General features: G+C 42.7%; 1 protein-coding gene across 4 annotated transcripts in view; it reads right to left on the bottom strand.

Annotated features, from left to right (window-relative positions):
• The window catches only part of plxnb1b (plexin b1b), a 110029-nt gene that overhangs the window by 78783 nt on the left and 17306 nt on the right, over positions 1-13940 (bottom strand). For 3 of the 4 annotated variants that reach the window (XM_044175159.1, XM_044175175.1, XM_044175152.1), the window contains exon 2: positions 10197-10267. The exons of the other annotated variant lie outside the window; for it this stretch is intronic. Coding sequence is in view for 1 of the 3 variants with exons in the window: in XM_044175152.1 (XP_044031087.1) it covers positions 10197-10267 (71 nt within the window). In the remaining 2 variants the exon portion in view is untranslated. The remainder of the gene's footprint in view (positions 1-10196; positions 10268-13940) is intronic. 4 annotated transcript variants of the gene reach the window in all.

The following is a 13940-nucleotide window of genomic DNA, read 5'->3' as shown; positions in this document are numbered from 1 at the left end:
CCTAGTTGACAAATAACTGCCAGCTTGGACAGTAATGTTCACAGTATGATTTTGTGTAAGCCTGAATGACATTCATCAGTTCTCTGTCTTATCAAGCTCCCTTGACTTGTTTGTGTTTGTACCGGCCATGTGGTTGCGGTGACGTAAACACTGCTCTCACCGCCGGCTAAGAGAACTGTCAAAGGTGTGCAGACAGTAGCTGCGCTGGATTTGATGAATTTAATGTTTATCAGTAAATTCAAACGAGACAAGGCAGGAGAACTGATGTGTTTTCTGGTTTCCCCTCTGATGTCGTCCAGCTGCTCGGCCTCAACTCTCGGTGATTTACGGAGTTTCCTGATGGACAGATAGCTTTACTTCTTGCTAGAGTAACCGCTAACTACTGCTAACTGTAACTGCCGTTAGCTAGTTAGCGCAGTTAGCCATGCAGCTAGCGGTCCTATTTGCTGACTCTGCCCAGACTGGGAGCTTGGAGTACCGGGGGAATGGTGGTGTTACGGTTTACACCTCTAGCACAAGAGCTTTGGACCACCGAGGGGGGGTTGGGGGGTTCTGGGAGGGACCCAGCAGGGAATGCTGGCAGCTCCTTAACAGATCAACAAAGAAGAATGAGACACACACACACACACACACACACACACACACACACACACACACACACACACTAGCATCAGCCTACACTATACAACCAGCCTCGTTCTACCCATGCAGGATCAGAGCCACTCTGCTGTGTGTACACCTCCACTCTTCCAGGTTGCAACAGGATAATCAGTAGGCAGATGTGTGTGTGTGTGTGTGTGTGTGTGTGTGTGTGTGTTTCTGGCCTACAAATACACAATCAGACAACAATAGACCTCCAACCACTGACTACAACCACACCCTGGCTCTGCCATAGACCATCAACAAACACATCTCTGTTTGCTCTTGTCTACAGTTGCAGGGGGAGTATCTGTCTGCTCTCTTAAAGTTACAGTTTATGACAGAGTTCATAACTGGTACTGATAACTGCTCTGATTCTTACTCTTGTTGATTTATTTTTGAAATTCTAATTTTGTTATTTCTATACTGCATTTTTACTGTATTTTATCCACAGATCAACAGGCACAGATCTTCTACCAGTCACTTCCATGACCTGGGACAGGATTTACCAGCCGCCTCTGCAGGGGTGCCAACACCAGAGTGCTGTAAAGTTGTAGCCTTATCAAATTGGGATCACAAAAGGAAAACACTGAGTTTGTTTAAGACTTGTCTATTGCACTGTAACACTTTGTGTCTGTACAACTATAAGAAGTGCAGTAAGGACGAAGTTGAACTTTCAAGTTTTCCTTTGATTTGTTTTTGGGGAGGGGGTTCCTCTGTATAAGGTATACAATCTGGTAAAAATGTGGACATGTTTAATGCCTCTCTGGCAGTTCATTATGGTCCGTGAGCTCTGTTGTAATGTCCAGTGCATTAGAGGTCTTCATGATCCAATCCAAAACAGACCTGTGGAAAATCTATGAGAAACCAAACGCGTTTTTAAAAAAGGAGACTATCTGAAAGGGTAGGATTATTAGATCTGTTCCAACATGCAGTTGACTCGAACAGACCCAAATTGAGAGAGCACACCAACACTGGCAACATTATGATGCTCCATCAATTAACAAGTAGCCGCGTCGAAAAGAGCAGCTTCAGAGTTCACACACCGTCTCGCGTCAAAAACACATTCTTCTCCTGTGATGACGACGTTGCACCACAAAGAAAAAACGTGCTTATTTCTTCTTTGTCTGAAACCAAGGGGCAGAACATATTTGGATTGGCTGTTTAAAGCTCCACAACAACTGCCCTGTACTTTATCTTACCGCCTCTTGTCTATGCGTGTTCGGGATGTTGCAGCGGTTATGGGAGTCATATTGAAGGATTGACAGTGTATTTCCACAGTCTCTCCCACACACTGTTATCAGCACAGTGGCCTGACTGCAGCCTAAATACTAGTCATTACTCGGTCCTCCCTGCTGGCCAGCTCAGACCGTGACTGATGCTGCACAAATGTTGACACCAGCAAACGCTCAACATGTAATTACACATTACACAGTAAATTCATGGTGAGTTTAAACTCCAATCCATTTTGTGACTGACCATTTTTAAAGTACTTTGTGTACACTGAGGCTATATTCAGCAGTTAACAGCTGTAGCAGAGCTGCAGCTTCAGTGTCTGTCAGTTTGGATTTTATGTGTCTCCTCATGCTGTGTTGTGGATGTGTGTGCACAACTAGTAAACAGCAGATGAGGATACAAAGTGTATTTGGTTTCATAGGCTGCTGGTCACCACTCCTTTGGATCTGTGGGCTTTGAAGGAGTCAGGTAACAGCCGGCAGTAGAGACCAGTAATTATACACTAACACACACACACAAAAAAACCTAATCAACATGTTAGCACAAACGCACAGCCACACTACAGTGCTGCTCCAATTCCCAAATGTCTTCATTAATTCTTCTTCACAGCAGTGAGTCCTCTCTGGTCAGGCCGGTTCTCAGAGCTACAACTACAATCAAAGAAGAGCCACTCCACAACCAATCTGCTTTGCTAATCAGCCTTCTTCAGGCCATGTGGACACGCGGTCCAATTGGCCGTCCCGTTGTCTTGTGACTGAGTTTCAAGAATCTGCACGTTGGCGAGGTCATTATGGAGACTCGGCGCCCCCCTGCTGTGAGAGATTCCACACAACCCAGGCCCAAGGAAAAATCCTAATAGCGTTTTCTATAAATACATGTTTTTGCCCATTGATCTCTCCCACAATTCATTTCAGCAGGACTTTACAGACAACTTTTAAGCCCGGTCATTTTAGCCAGTCTGCAGCGTTTCCATGCTTGTGTTTCTCTGCTCAAAGCTTAATTGGTCAGTGGATTAAAGCAAAAGGAAACAGTGAGCACCAATCCGATTTGTCAGCTGCCTCGCCCCCGAGAGACCAGTGATGGTGTCTGTGTGTAAATGTGTATGCAGTGAGGTGGGGGGTGGGTGTTATTGTGCTTTCATCCCCCGAGGTATGTGAGGGTGTGTGTGTGTGTGTGTGAGGGTGTATGTGTGTGTCAGTGGGTCAGGCCCGCTCCATCGGGACGAGCATACTTTATTGATCAGCCTCATGTGTGTTTAACTGTACCTCTGGGTATCATCTGGCCTCTATTTCTAATCTGTCCATTGTCTCTTTCAATCTATTTTTTTCTTCACTCTATCCCACCAGCCTCTGCTCCATCCATTTCCTCGTCGCCCTGCTCTGTATTGCCTCTCTTTGTCTCTTTCACCATCTAATTTAGCTTTCTGTCTCTTCTGTGTTTTTGCTCTTTCTCAGTCTGTCTATTAATTTAGTCTGTCTTGGATGGTTGGAGGGGGGAGGGAGAACAGAGGCAGAGGACGGCAAGTATAAATGGCGAGGGTGTGGTAGAAGGTGGAGGATGGAGGATTATTGAGAAAGATAAAAATATAAGAGACATTTGCCATGGTTAAGACGTGAGAAGAAGACTCCATCACATCCTTTGGAAATCTAATTAAACTATCTTAACTAGAAGAAGAGAGCACACCATTTGAATAATAAAAAAATATATATACCCTTTAATGTTTTACATAATATGGACTTTTTTAAAAATCTTGTAACAGATGTAAAAGCAATTTCACACAGCTGCTAAGCCAAAACCTCAGCAACAAACAAGTAAATAATCAAAACCAAACAACAAAACCACAGCAGAGCAGCAAATGGCATATCCTCTCATTTTAATACATTTGAATAGCAAAAAGCGGAGTGTGACGCAGGCCACGGCCCAACTGAGAATACCTAATTAGGGTTGAATCTAAAAACATTTCATGTTTTTTTTGTTGTTTTTGTCATCTTCTTTTTTCTCTGGGGCTTGGGCAAATTTGCATGCACAAATTTGGGTAGTGGATCACAAAGATTAAACTAAAAGTTATTTGTTGATATCTTCAGCACACCCTAAACTATAAAAAGGTTATTGCTCTTCCACTCCAAACCTTCTTGTTTCAGCATTTTCTGTTCCAAAGCCAGGCACAATATGGAAAGGAAACCCGTGGATGACTCCCTTTTTTCCCCCACTTGTGACAGTGCAGATTCAAACATCAAAAGCAGTACTGGTAAAAGCACTCAACCCTGCTCGGATCTAATATTCTTATGGTCTGGAGCAGCTTCAAGGAGGAGGGCATTAGAATTAAAGCTTCAGGCTGCTGAAAAGCCAGAGTCAGTTGTCAGCAAATGTCATGGAAATGGTCAAGCGGTGATTGAGATTCTGCACTGTGCTCTGCTCGTCCGGGAAGCCCAAGATGAACGTAGGTGACTTGAAATTTCAAAAAGAGGACACCATCAGTGAAATGAGTGAGTGGCCCCTATTCTCCATTCCTCTGTCTTGTTTGTGGAAGTCATGTGAAGTTCAGGCGCAGTTCATACGGCTCCTGAGACGACAATGGAGTCACAAAAAAAAATATGAGAGGATGACTAAATAACATTATTTGATTATATGCTTCTGCTTGCGGCAAGTGCTCCAACTTCCTCGCTCCAGGAAAGTCACCTTGTCTTGCTAAGGGTGCGGAGAGAAGCGAGGTGGATTGCACTTGGCATTACATCATTTGTTTGTTTTAACGCTTTCATGCACTGTCAAACAGACAAAGAAAGAGACTTTTCAAAAAATACTAGTAAACCTCCTAACTACTATTTACGTCTGAAAGAAAAAAAAGAACACTAAGAAGGCTTCAGGCAATGATTATGCCAAAACACACCGCTCATTGAGTTTTTTTTAGCAAGATACCTGCTCTAGTAACGTCTGGCTGACAAGCTGGAGCCGGACACTGCTCTTACAAAAGGCAACAGCTTTGTCATCAGGAGCATTTAGTCCCAGGGAACAAATGGCCTGCCAGTGATTTACAGTCCTCCAGAGAATGGATTTATGATTAGCAGCCACTTTCTGAGATGACCACATCCTGGTGGCTTACACACAACAACACAAGTGATAATGGATGCACTACTGACAGACTTAAACTCACTAAAGTACAGATTACAAACATTACATCCCACATGGTCACCTCTGCAGCGAAATATAGCTATTTGTTGTTTTTGCTTTCACCTCCTCAAGGGGCTAAACAGACTGTCCATTTAGTAAACCTCCCATGCTTTTTATTTGTGCCATGATATATTTCATCACATGGATCATAGAGAGTAACATGTTGTCTGTTTGGAACAACACTGTAAAGTCTCCTTCAAACTCAAACACAGCAAGGGTTCAACATTTTCTCTGGTCTGAATGAAACCGTTTGCAATTAGTTAACGCAGTCAACCATCATCACTTAAGTGGGAACTGGTCTGGGTCAGCAGCACCATGTGGCAGGTTGCATTAGTTGCACCACACCTGTCATGTCCATAGCTGAAAATGTAGACATTTCTACTTGGAGCCTGAAAGGCAGCATTCATTAATCCACTAAGGAGTCAGAGGACCACTGATGTTAACAACCGGCAACCAAATCTTACAAGACTGGTTGTGACTTGTCTTAAATGGATGTACCGTAAATGTGGATTAAATTATCGACATTATTACTTTAATTAAATTAAAGCTTTAATAGCCCGACAACAGCAGATGGTGGAAAGAGTGAAAGGCTGATGGAGTGATGGATGATTATGCTTATTCACCTCAGCAAAGGCAAAGAAAGCCTCTGCCCCACAAACCAACACCCTCGTTACAACAGGAGTTTTTGGGGAAGGTGCTCTCAACTATGAGCGGCTATTGCACTGGTATGAGACAGGGGTCGTCGTCATTAGCACGTCTCACCTCGCTTTGAGTCACACTCTGACACTGGCATTACACTGGCATTTGCTGGCAGCACCGTTTAACATCAGTCTGAGAAGACATTTCAACTTTATTGTGTCTGTTTCAATTGGAGCAGCAGACACACCTGATGGAGCAGTCAATAGCTGCCTCATGCTGATCTGATTTCTAGCCCCACCCTTCTTTAGAGTCTGTGTAGACAACAACAGTGCAAACCTATTTAACCCAAGCGATACACTTGGCAAAGGAGTACCTGCACAAACCAACAAGTAACCCAACAAACACATCACCAAGTACTGTACCTAACAGAATGAACAGGAAGTGACAAACCTAACTTCCGAGCCAAACATACCAATCAGTATTTCAGAGGCTCAGCAGAGTCCTCTGATGAAGCTTGTGACTTCAGTTAATCTGTGGACGCAGTATTTAAGCAGGTTTATTTGGTATCACTCCAGATTCTTTATCAAACCCCCTAATGTTAGTTAAGAAGTCTGATACTCTTAAAAGCACACTAATCTGCAGCCCCCCTGTCTATCCCTCCCAGCTGAGGTCTGTGCAGGGCAGGCCAGACCACTGGTTCTGAAAGACCTGCAGCAGATGTGTTGTAACACATGGTCGTGGTGCAGGCTGAAAAGCGTTTTGTTCTTGAGCCATAGCATACCACACACGAACCAAATTTCTATTTAGCAACAGCGGTTATATCATGTCTATCATATCTTGTTGTAATCAAAACAGCATGTATGGGAATGCTGTGTAGAGCTTTTCAATCAGGACTCAAATCATTTGGTGAAATGAGATGGTGACTGGCAAAGCATACAGTCTGTGTGCGGGTGGAGGGGCTCCCCATGGCCTTGTGGTCTAAAGCCAGATTTATGCTTGACCATGGAGTTACCAGGATTAGACACACAAGTTTTGATTTATACTGTAAAGTCAGATTGCACCAGCTGATGGCACCCCCCGCAACACTACACAGATGTATCGTACATGATCAGGCTGTATCGTGCTTTAATCATATTCCCCACATGGTATCTCTGTAGCTGCTGTAGTTACATTTTGAGGAGGCAGCCTGCGTGCGTAGGCGCCATAGCTACGCCATAACCCCATGCCACATAAATTCAGCTTAATAGACATACCCTAGCTTTTTTAAGAAGAACTCAGCTTATTGTCTTACATGAAAATGTAGAAAATAAAACCAAAATAAATCATGCCTGGATGAAGCAGAACAGACGATCCATTTGCAAGTCCCACCCTGTTTTGTGCACCCTTTTCCTAAATCAGATCAGAGACAGTGCGGTTTCAGGGATTCTGAATGCACTCTTATCTTCACCCCTTTCTTTAACACTGTAATCTATCTTTCACTTTGTGTGTAGAAGCAGCTAAATTGTTAATGACATACTTTGTGTTCTATCAAACCAAAACATGTATTTAAAATGAGAACATTACATGGTCTAGTTGTTTTTGGTATGAGAATGTGCGTGGTAAGGAAGCACACACACCTCACTATCCTGCGTTTCCTGTCGACATTGGTTGATAATTTCCCTGTAATCTAATGCTCAGCTGCTCATCTCCGGTTGGCCTTAGCTATGTGTGTGCGCATGTGTGTGTCTCTGTGTGTCATGATTTTATTTTCTTAAAACAATCGTAAACCAGTAATTTAGTAAGGACAACAGCAACATGCATGATTAAACTTCACCCTATTCCCGAACTACCCTGACTCAAAATCACAAGTATGGAAACGTTGTGTATAAGTGTGTGTGTGTGTGTGTGTGTAGGCGAGCGTGAGGGCTTGAATATTTTAATGTTTTACATGTAACACAAGGTCAAGTGTATGACCTTTTGAAGCAAATGAGGTGTGTGTGTTTAGAGAAGACTGTGTGTATACTGATCAGCTGGTTAAAAAGCAGAGAGGTGACACAGTGTTGAGCTATTGGAAGAGGAGGGGTGCATGTGTGTCTATAGACAAACTGAAAAAACGCAGCTATAAGCCGGTTCCGAAGAACCAGATATGTGAAATTTGTGCCCCAGGGTCGTGTAGAGTGAACCAGTGTTTGCACTTAAAATCACAGGCTCAGCTGAGTGCTGAAAGCAGGCAGTTAATGTGGACACGAGGTGACTCAGTGATAACCTCTGAGAAATGTGGTAACCAAATACGTCCATGTGCTTTTACAGAAATGCTGGTAACAAGACAAGAGTGCCAAGAGGAGCTCGTTGAAGCAATCTGACAACAAGAGAAATAATGCAAAGTTTTATACACGAGACATTAGTACACTCGGCCAGACTATGTCAGATTCTTTTTGGGGATGCACCTGTGCCACTTTTTCTCCTCCAATATAAAGTCCAGTACCTTAACTCAAGGTATTGACCGATACTGAGTAGCGCTCCGATTCTAGTGTACTTTTTTCTTTTTCAATTAAAACTTGGTAAACCTCACTGTGTGGAACTGATGGGATCATATTCCATATGTGAGGTAAGACACATCATTTCTTAACTGAGTGGAGATGTTCAAATCCCACATGTTAATTATATTGTTCTCGAAGGTTTCAAAATTCTATTGTTACAATTTTGTAATGATAGTGACTAAGAAACCGTATTTAATGTGGATCGATCACGTCTGGCTGATACCCGATCCACATAATGAGGTCAGTATCTGTGCCAATATGGATCCATGTATCAGATCAGAGCATCCCTATTTGTGCTACACAATTAAAGCTGAGAAAATTGATTCAGCCCAGTCAGAAATCTACCGGAAGAGTTAGCAAATATTTCACTGGATGGACGGTTTAGAAATTTTAGGATGTTTGTAGGATCAGTTCATTGTTGTTTCTGGTCGTTTTATTTGACAATAAGGAAAATATAGAATATCAGCAGATTTATCCTTTAATGTCCATGTCAAACAAAGAACTGTCAATCATCTATTGTAGAGCCTGCTATTGAAATGATTTCTCTTTCATGGTTACCAGAAAAACAATGACTGATCTGCAAATTTACCCTTAATTAGGAATTGCTCTTCATTAAATCAGAAGGACATTCTAGACAATTGGTTTGGACCATAATTCACAAACTTTAAGCAAAGACAAACATTAAGATGAAAAGAGGCAAAAAGGAACACTATGCATTCTCTTAAGGGAATTCCCTGCATTGTCTTGCATCCTTCCATAGAGGTAGAAGGCCAAGATATATAAATATATAATATAGAAGAGCACCAGTGGAGCTGATAGGGATTTGGGTGTGTGTTGGGAAAGTTCAACAGGACTTCACTGAACCAAACTTATGTTGGTGAACAGCAGTCTGTGGACACCTTGCCACCTCTTATTCAGCCACTGTTATCATTGAATCTGCTCACTCCATAGTATTCCTGCTATAAAGCTCCAAAAGCAAGGATTTGGTGTCAGTCTCAATGACACTTCAGCAGGGTGTATGCCCAAAAAAAAAAAAACGCCTGAGCCTTGGTCCTCCAGCTGAAGGATAGTTGGATGGTGTCTCAAACTGCCAGGCCAATCTGCCACCCTGTGATGGCCAAAGCTGAGAGGTTATGTGAAGAAACTGCTGACAGCGAGATGCAACCCTCTGCTTATTTTAAACAGCTGGCTGAATGCACAGCCCACAAACACAGGTTATGAGAAGACATAAACAGTTCATCCACCAACACCATCCGTCTGATTCAACCACAACAGCTTCCTGACTTCCCCCTCTCTGGCTTATCCTCCAACCAGGTCCTCCACACTACCCCAGCCTGGGAATAAATAGTCCTGGCTCCAATTTCACAATGTAATCAAAACACTGGGCTTTGTGGGAGCGCCCAGAGGATAGCCTGGCAGAACGGTGGGACAGAGGAGAGAGAGGAGGAGGACTTAGACAGGGAGGAGAATCAAGGAAGGGGGATCAGGCGTTAGTTTATGTAACCAAGGTCAGCTGGAGGAAAAAAACAGTAATCCTTGGCAAAAGCGAAAACAGTAAGAGCACAAGGGAGGAGGGCTGAACGGAGCAAGGGAATATGAAAACAAACAGATAAAAGTCGCAGTGGGGAAGGCTCCGTTTGCATGGCCTGAGCTTCTGGTTTGGCGTGAGGAGGAGTAATTGGGAGCGCCCATTGATACTTTAAGTAGCTGCTGAGTGTGGTGGGATGTGGTCTGGGGGGGAAGTGGACTTGACACAGCAGGAGGAGGAAACTCAAATACCATGAGACATTGTGTAATTCCGATTAACTGAAGGAAATAGTTAAAAAAAAGCTTGAGTCATTGCCCCCTAGACACACTTGGCTATTTCGGTTCAGAACATCAGCAATGGCCAAAAAGAAAGTCCTCTTTATAATGATTATATGAGAATAAAAAGGAGTTAGGGCTACCATTTTTGCACAAGCACTAATACAAAAAAGGAGAAATTTAGTTTCCAACCTGTGGAAGTTCAGTGATCTTTTCCTGCTATTTCCAATCCTTCCATGGCTCCCATGAGGATTTGACCAAACCTGGAGGAAGACAAGCAGTTAGAAAATCCACAGAGAGCATTTTTACAGCTTTCTTCCCTAAAAGCCAAAAGCATGACAAAGTACAACACAAACGGTCACAGATGAACCATAATGTGGAAACGGATGATGATAGCAGTTAGTGGCTGAAAAATTCTCCTCTACAAAGTGAGTTTAAACCATTTGCAACGGCTGCCATGTCTTCTTAATTCATGCTATGCAGGTGAGGGCCCCTGTTCTTCATACAAGGAAGCTATTGTTCAGTACAACAACAAAGACTTTGCTGAACACGACGAGGCAAGAGCAACCACAAAAGTCACCTTTTAAAAACCAGACAAATGGCCGCCACAGAGAAGAGAGCCTGGAACAACATGAAACACAACCTCCCTGTAGCACTTTCATAACACAAACCCAAAGCTACGGCCAGGAATGGTTAGGAGATCATCAGAATTTAAAAAGCAGTGAAAAAATGTAGGATTTCTAGTTGAGGTTTAAAATTTGCTCTGAGAAGAAATGTCTATCTTCTAGGGGAGTAAAAATTAACCAATGTGTATTGGAATCATTCAAACCAAATTATGTGTGAAATTTGTCTAAAATCGATTTGACTGTCAAAAAAAACAATCATTCAAATTCCACCCCTCTCCCTCCCTAATCACTACATACTTCCAAATGTGACTGTGCCTGAACATTGCATTTGCAGTCTCACAACAGTATCATAAAACATGCTCACAACTCGATAAATAAGGCGGCGTGGGCACTAACAGTAGCATTCAACCTACGGTGGTAACAGTGGCGTTAGCATCCTTTACTCCTCCCGGTTGGATGCAATAACTGAAGCCATAAGCAGTTTCATTCATAACAACATCCAAATAGTCTTACTAAAATGTGCTACCAAATTTAGATGGATGACTGATGGATGGAATTGAGGTCAACAATATCCAGTTGGCTGCATTTTAGTTAAAAAAATTAATCCTCCTTGAGAACTGACTTGAAATAGAAACGAAAATTAAAACTGGGGAAATATTACTTTTAATTAGTTACCCAAACCTAATACGCTTTAATACATGAACAAGTTAAAATATCAACTACTTTGATACTATTGAATATTGAAGTTATCAAATATGTATGGAATCAATATTAATTCAATATGATTTTTGCATCTGCCCTGGCCTACAAATCTTGTTCTCCAGATGTAAGAAAACATGTTTGTTTGGTACAGACCCACACAAATGTCACATCATCATGATTTTAATAGTTTTTTCAGTGAAAAATTATCATTCCCACTAATCGTGAATCATATCGCAATCGTAATATCCATCAAAATAATCGCAATGATTTTTTTTTAACCATATTGTGCAGCCCTAGATCAAAGCAATGAGAACTAAAACGTGTATCGGCGGCACCCCGCAATTCCTCAACAGCTCATCCTAGTTCCAGACCTCTGAATCACAGCCAACGCCTCTGATTTGTTTAGCAATTCAATCTGATTAATAAATGACTTGTTAGGACTGTTGTTGTGGCAATGTTACTGTAAGGCAGTTGCAAACAGCCTTAAATGTATCCACAATCTCCCATCTGTCAAATCCAAAATGCTTGCACACATTACCTCTCAGATAGTTTGGTGTCATGATTGTTCATGGCTTGCTAGTTTCTTCCATTTCATGTTTACAATGACAACAGCAACAGTCTAGTTTACCGATAGGGCAACAGGGCATAGAATAGCGTTCATGGCCTGTTGTGCTAATGCACAGTGAATTTTGAATGTGGATCAAGATTATTACAGGTTGAATATTTATTATTATTTTTTTTTTTTATCTAAAATTTCAAATAAAAAGTGACACCCATAGTCTGAACTACATTTAATACACAAAATGTTGAATGACAATGACACTGTATTCAACTAAACTACCGTACTGTATATTACCAAGCTCAAAACAACCAAGCTGCATGGGCGTAATGCTGAAAAACAGATGAAATGAAACGAAACCTGGATCCTTCTCGGCTCTTGCAACCCTAGTAAATTCTCATTTTATGCTTGTCCTTCACCACAGGTGTCCTGAAACTGTAACGGCAGTATCATTCCCTTGCCACAGGAGATCCAAATGACAGTCATTGTCAAGGAATGCTGCCTTAACTTGGTCGAACTTGGTCAAACCTGGAGTTTTTCCAATCCACCCTCAAGGTTGTAAAAAAAAAACTGTATAACCCTCTGCCAGCTGATCCTGCTGCTACTACCTATGCCCTCTGGCCAAGATGCGTTGGGTCTTGTTTTATGGCAATTCCCTCAGGTGAGAAGCTGGCTCAGATGCAAGACATTGACTTACTCATATATTGTTCCCATTTATCTTTGACCCAGACTGTGAGGGTGAGGCCTGAAGCTGAGCTGTGTGAAGACACGTTTGAAGCCTAAAGTTCAGGGAGCAGTTTGGTAGAATTGTGGGCAAGACTGATGGGCTGATAGGATTGACGTGACAGGAACAGGAAGGATCACGGTCTTTGATCTAATGTTTGTTCCCCTCAATGAGTTTCCTATTCAAGGATTAAAGCTGACTTGTATCATACAATGATTCATCAGGTTGAGACAGACAGAATCAGACTACAGATTGAGTTATCAGAGAGCCTGGAGTGCCTTTACTTTGAAAACAATACTGGAAACGTTCAGCTTTCGGAGACTAGAAGCAGTGAAGCAGTGTCCTTCAGCCAATAGCTCTTTTGACGCCAGGCTAAATGAAGAAATCTTATGTAAGAGCACTCACACCGCAACAGCCAGGCGCACTCTCTCACGTTAAGAGGGCGACTTGAATCCGGATGCATTTAAGCCTTAATGGCTCCCTTTGTGGCCGTGAAAAGGGACTGTGCCAATTTCAGCCAGGCTTCCCATTGTTAGCAAATGTACAGCGACTCAACTGGTGACATGGCATTTTGGCTCACCCTTGCCAAAACCAGTGAGTCACCGGCCAAAAACACCCCGCCACTCCCCCACCCCACCCTACAAAGAACTATATGGTGGGACATAACGCCCAGGAGTCCTCTCAAACTTGTCCGCGGCTCCAAATACACAAGGACCTTCTGACAGGGTTGAGAGGGAACCGACTCAACTCAGATCAGGTCAGATTAAGAAAAATATCACTGCCACAGCAAAGCGGAGGCAGGGGCCATATTTTCTGTAAACAGAAGACACATCCCTCAAAGTGACACAAAAAGGATTCTCGTGAGAAAACAGACTTCAAAAAGAGCCCATTTCCAGGCATTATAAAGTCCTAAAATTAGTGTGAGCTTTAACCCTCGACTTGGCAATGGTGGCGGATTTTGGTACACATGATGGCACCATAATGTTTTTTCTTTTACTGGCTGGAACATGTACATATCCCAAACACATCAAAAAACCCAGCTCTTCACAGGAGGAACTGACACAGCGTCACCAAAACCAACAGTGCCACCATTCCTGAGGTTGTTAAGCTCTCGGCCTTCAAACTACCATTGACAGGGTGCCTTTGGCCGTAGCCGCTCTGTAATTAAATACCAGAAATTTCAGCTTTTTTCCCCTCTCTGTTCCTCAGAAAATATATACAGGGTCTAAATATGACTTCTGCCCTGCCCTCTCAGGCTCGTTGGCACAGGGCCGATGCCATCCTGCTTCATTCCTCAACCCACATCTGGTCATTCAACCTCAGAA

This window comes from Siniperca chuatsi, linkage group LG2 (assembly GCF_020085105.1).
Source record: "Siniperca chuatsi isolate FFG_IHB_CAS linkage group LG2, ASM2008510v1, whole genome shotgun sequence".
Classification (NCBI taxonomy): Eukaryota; Metazoa; Chordata; class Actinopteri; order Centrarchiformes; family Sinipercidae; genus Siniperca; species Siniperca chuatsi.
The sequence above is the reverse complement of the archived record's forward strand: the minus strand, read 5'-3'. Positions and strand labels throughout refer to the sequence as shown.